Below are 4,428 nucleotides of genomic sequence, written 5' to 3'. Positions count from 1 at the left end.
AATAATTGTTTTTTATTATAGCCCTGCTAGCCCCTACAAGAATGAAACCCTAGAAACCTCCTCTACTAAACTAGACATGTTTTTAACTTTTTTAAAAAAAAATAATAATAATAATAAATAATATTGCCTTTGCAGACACGAAAATAGGCAAAAAATCAAATGCTGATTAAAAAAACTTGCTTAGTTACTCCAACACGGCAACATACCCTCAATCACAACATGCACACTGTACAAGGAAAAATGGGACAATTTTCTTTTCAACAATACAATAACTCTCAAATCTCTTTCAATCTCACTCAGCTTAACCCTAAGAAAAAGAGAAAAGGAAAAATCGCGTTTGTGTGTGTGAAAATATGGACAGGAGAGGCGATTTGTGACCATATGTGCATCCACCGACCAGTCGACCACCATCAAGGGCGGAGTCACTGTAGCCCTTGGGGGACCCTAGCTCCCTAAGGCCTAAGGTGTTCCCAAAAAATAAAAATTATAATGGAATTTAGCGTTAAACACCGTTTTAGTATTTGGGTTTTAATGATTTTATTTTTGTTTTTCATTTAAGTTTCAATTTGTATCAGAGATGATATTTGTCTTATGGGTAAATACGGAGTAATTAGTACCTCCGTCTATATTCCATCAAAAAACTAACGGATCGTCACGTCAGCCCAATAAAAAAAAAATTATAAAATTGGCCCATTGGCCCAAAATAAAATGGGGTGATTGAGCCACCCCGCCAAAAGGGAGTGGCCGAGCCACCCCCAAGTGGACGGGCATGCAAGTACTACCCGCAACCACTTACAATAAAACTGCTATCCGCCCATTTTGGACAAATTTTAAAAAATGATTCAGCCTGAAAAAAAATTAAAATTAAAATTAAAAAAAAAAAAAAAAAAATCCACCTATTACCCTTACAAGTGGGTAGATCTTGATGGATCGGGATCCCTAACAATAGCTAGGGAATTGCCCTTCAATTTTTTTAAAAAAATCTTAACCATTAATTCTCATCCAATAGTTTAGAATTTACCATGTGTCTACTAATTAAATTATTATTTTATTATTTTAATTTAAAAAAATATAAAACAAAATGATAAAAATAAATAAATAAAAATATATGGGATGGCCAACCACCCCATTTTGGCCATAGGGGGTGGCCAGCCGCCCCACCTAAGACATGGGGGTGGCTTTCGACCACCTCCAATGGCTGGTTGGGGGTGGCCGAAGCCACCCCCTAAGGCCATGAGGGTGGCCGAAATCCACCCTAAAGGGCCGATTGAGGGTTGGGGGTGGCTTCCGGCCACCCTAATAGCCCTAGGCGGTGGTTCGGCCACCTGTTAGGTCCAAACCCAAAAGTCAAAATTTTTGGGTTTGGTTCTAGCCGAACCACCCCTAGCATGGGGGTGGCCGAACCCCCAACCGGCCCTAGGGGGTGGCCGGCTACCCCCTATTGCCAAATGGGGTGGTTGGCCATCCCATATATTTTTATTTATTTATTTTTATCATTTATTATTTTCAAATTAAAATGATTGAAAATCTACTATATATTACTTTTATGGATTTAATCATTATCACCTTAAACTTAAAAGCAATAATTGAAATTTGAAAAAATAAATAAATAAATAAAATACCATAACATTTTTAAATGATCTAATCCCTAAAACTTGATTTAATGGATTTTTTTTATTTTTTTATTTTTTTTATCAGGTAGTTTTTTTATTTTCTCTCTATCCTACTTGTCTCTAGGCCGTTTTATCATGAATGAATATTAACTTTTCTTTTGGATGTCATATTTGCCTTCTTAAAATTAAGTTGCCCAATTAATTTGACACATTGGAATTAAACCTTTGCATATTCAGAGACCCAATATGCAACCCTCTTGCCCCCCGAACAACAGAACATACCCTTTTCGGCCAGATTAGGGCAAATCATAGAACTTAATGCAAAATTACTAAATTAGCCCCATTGATTATCTAAAATTTCATGATGAAGATAACTCATTTACATAAGCAGATGTGCCTCGCATGGTCAAGCAGAAAATAACTACAAAAAGCTTCCACCAAATATTAGGAATAGTTTTCCTAAAAATCGATGAGGAAAAACTCCAGCTACTTAAATCAGCTTATTTAGAAAAGCAAATATATCAAACTGCCTGATACAAGCCTTTGGTAAAATTCATTCCTGAAAATCGGCTTGTAAAGAAAATGTGTCTAAAAATTTATATAAATATAATTAAGATTGTAATTAAGTCATGTTGAACACTTACGATCATAACATACCACCACGTTCTACAGCCATCGTGTACAACGGCCTGCTCTACCTCAGAGATCGCCCCTCCACGACTCAAACCTGTAACGCGTTGCCTACCTCTAATACCAAATGATACAAACCTTTGGTAGAACTTACACTTAAAAACCGACTTAAAATATATACAGGGTTAAGATTGTATATTTATATTCAAGTCATATAAAACACTTAAGATCATAACAATTTCATTGAAAGTTGGCATCTTTAGTAGAAGATATTGGCATAAATTAATCTCCTACCATAATCATGCATCTCCCAATGAATTTGAAACTCTTGACCAAAAGTACTAAGTCAAAAGAAACTTGCATGATTTTCTAGAACATAGAGAATTAGTTTACTTTCTGTAGGTCCCCATGATTTCCACAATACAAAGAATAATTTCATTTCAAATAGATACCGTTTCTATCAACTTAGAATTCAAATAAAAAATCAATTCACAAAATCGTCAAAGTGATGGATCTAAGTCTATAACTTTTTTTATTAACCTTCTACGTGGTCCAGATTGTTACTTTTGTACACCAAGAAAGAACCAGCGCCTAGGTAATTAGATGCCAACACCTTTCCAGCTGAGGTTGGCTGAGAGAATGCCAGTTGAGATCTTTCAAGGACAAAACCTATGCAGAAACTTTTCCTGCAATAAGCACAAAAATAAGAGAAGAGCCAAGTGCAAAACATACTGGCGATCAATTTACAAAAAGCAATCAGAAGATTAAAGGCTTCATCTTTGTGTTTGGCAAAGAAACTCAGGCAAGACATTTCTCACCAAAAAACGGTGTGAAGCTCATAAAGAAACCTATAAACTTGCTTTATTATGTTGAAGTACCAAAAGAAAAGGAAGGCAATTTTTTGATCATCCAAGGTTCCAATTACTCCATTAATCACAATCTACTGGAAGAACTTCACAAAAAATAATCATAGTTGTGATTAAGATATCTAGGTTAAAGCGATTTATTATGATCTAACTACTTCCACTTAGTTCACATGATTTGGCTGAATGTGAAAGAAATATTAGATGATAGCATAATGTTTTGAAGCTTTTAAATTGCAAAATATGGACTTGCCTCACAGCATCTAGTAATTGGCTGGCTATGTGTTTTCTTCTGTTAGAGGGAGTGACCCAAATGGCTCTAATTCCACATACAGCAGGTACAGCTTCATTTTCACAAATGATTGCTCCATTGAGATTCCCATCCAAGACCTCAGAACAATCAAGAGAATGGGCTCTTTTCTTGACTTCCCTTTTGAAACTAACATCGCCAAATTGGAGAGTGGTCGAGTTTGGTCTTGCTGCTTCCTTTATAGAAGTACCATCAGATGCCCCATCCACTAAGCAAGAGAGAATTTTGAATGCTTTTTTTATTGGTTCTGCAAGTAGGCATCCTACAATCCTTTGGGAGGAAATAAACATATACACCTGCCATCATATAAATGGGAATAGCAACAAAATGCAATCAACATCTCAATCTTCAATTACACAATGGAGACATGATCTCCACTTCAAGCATTGTTCAACATCATATATGAAACATTTTAATGGGTGAGAAATCAATAAAACATTTTATCATATCACCAGTACATGGATCCATCTAACAATCTTCATTAAAAAATTCTAGGTCACTCGAGATACATTCACAAAATTCAAGTCTTTATCATCAATAACTGGGAATCTGAATAGAATCAAGTAGAATTTAAAGAAGTAATAAATTACTATTCAAGTATCTTCAAGAACTCTCATACAGCAGAACCAGAAAACAGAAGCCTCTGAAATAATCAAGTAAAAAGCAATGCTGATCACCTTACAGCTCTTAAGGTAAATCCATCCACTTCCAAGCTCAGTCTCCATCATCTTTACCACTTCCTCAACCTGCCAGTACAATAACGTCCCAATTTAATACCTTCAAAAACATACACTAAAAATTATAAACCATCTTATTTACCAATTTCAAAAAATCAAAAATCAAATAAGAACCTTGTTCCTATGCGCAGGAGGGTCACAATCTAACACCAAAACAATTCGACCCCCTTCAGTATAGGGCATATGAATCACCCTTTCATTGCACCAACCCTGTAAAATTGAATAAGCAATATGATAAATAAAGCACTAAAACAATACCAAATAAACACGTATGA

General features: G+C 35.4%; 1 protein-coding gene across 2 annotated transcripts in view; it reads right to left on the bottom strand.

Annotated features, from left to right (window-relative positions):
- Positions 1–2,658: 2,658 nt before the first annotated feature.
- Positions 2,659–4,428, bottom strand: part of LOC132161935 (protein CHROMOSOME TRANSMISSION FIDELITY 7-like) — a 3,537-nt gene continuing 1,767 nt past the window's right edge. For both annotated transcript variants that reach the window (XM_059572154.1, XM_059572155.1), the window contains exons 3-6: positions 4,268–4,363; positions 4,094–4,162; positions 3,360–3,712; positions 2,659–2,929 (exon numbers count right to left, since the gene is read on the bottom strand). In XM_059572154.1, coding sequence (XP_059428137.1) covers positions 2,779–2,929; positions 3,360–3,712; positions 4,094–4,162; positions 4,268–4,363 — 669 coding nt within the window. In that variant the 3' untranslated portion in view covers positions 2,659–2,778. The remainder of the gene's footprint in view (positions 2,930–3,359; positions 3,713–4,093; positions 4,163–4,267; positions 4,364–4,428) is intronic.

Source organism: Corylus avellana, chromosome ca9 (genome assembly GCF_901000735.1).
Source record: "Corylus avellana chromosome ca9, CavTom2PMs-1.0".
NCBI classification, from domain to species: domain Eukaryota; kingdom Viridiplantae; phylum Streptophyta; class Magnoliopsida; order Fagales; family Betulaceae; genus Corylus; species Corylus avellana.
The sequence above is the reverse complement of the archived record's forward strand: the minus strand, read 5'-3'. Positions and strand labels throughout refer to the sequence as shown.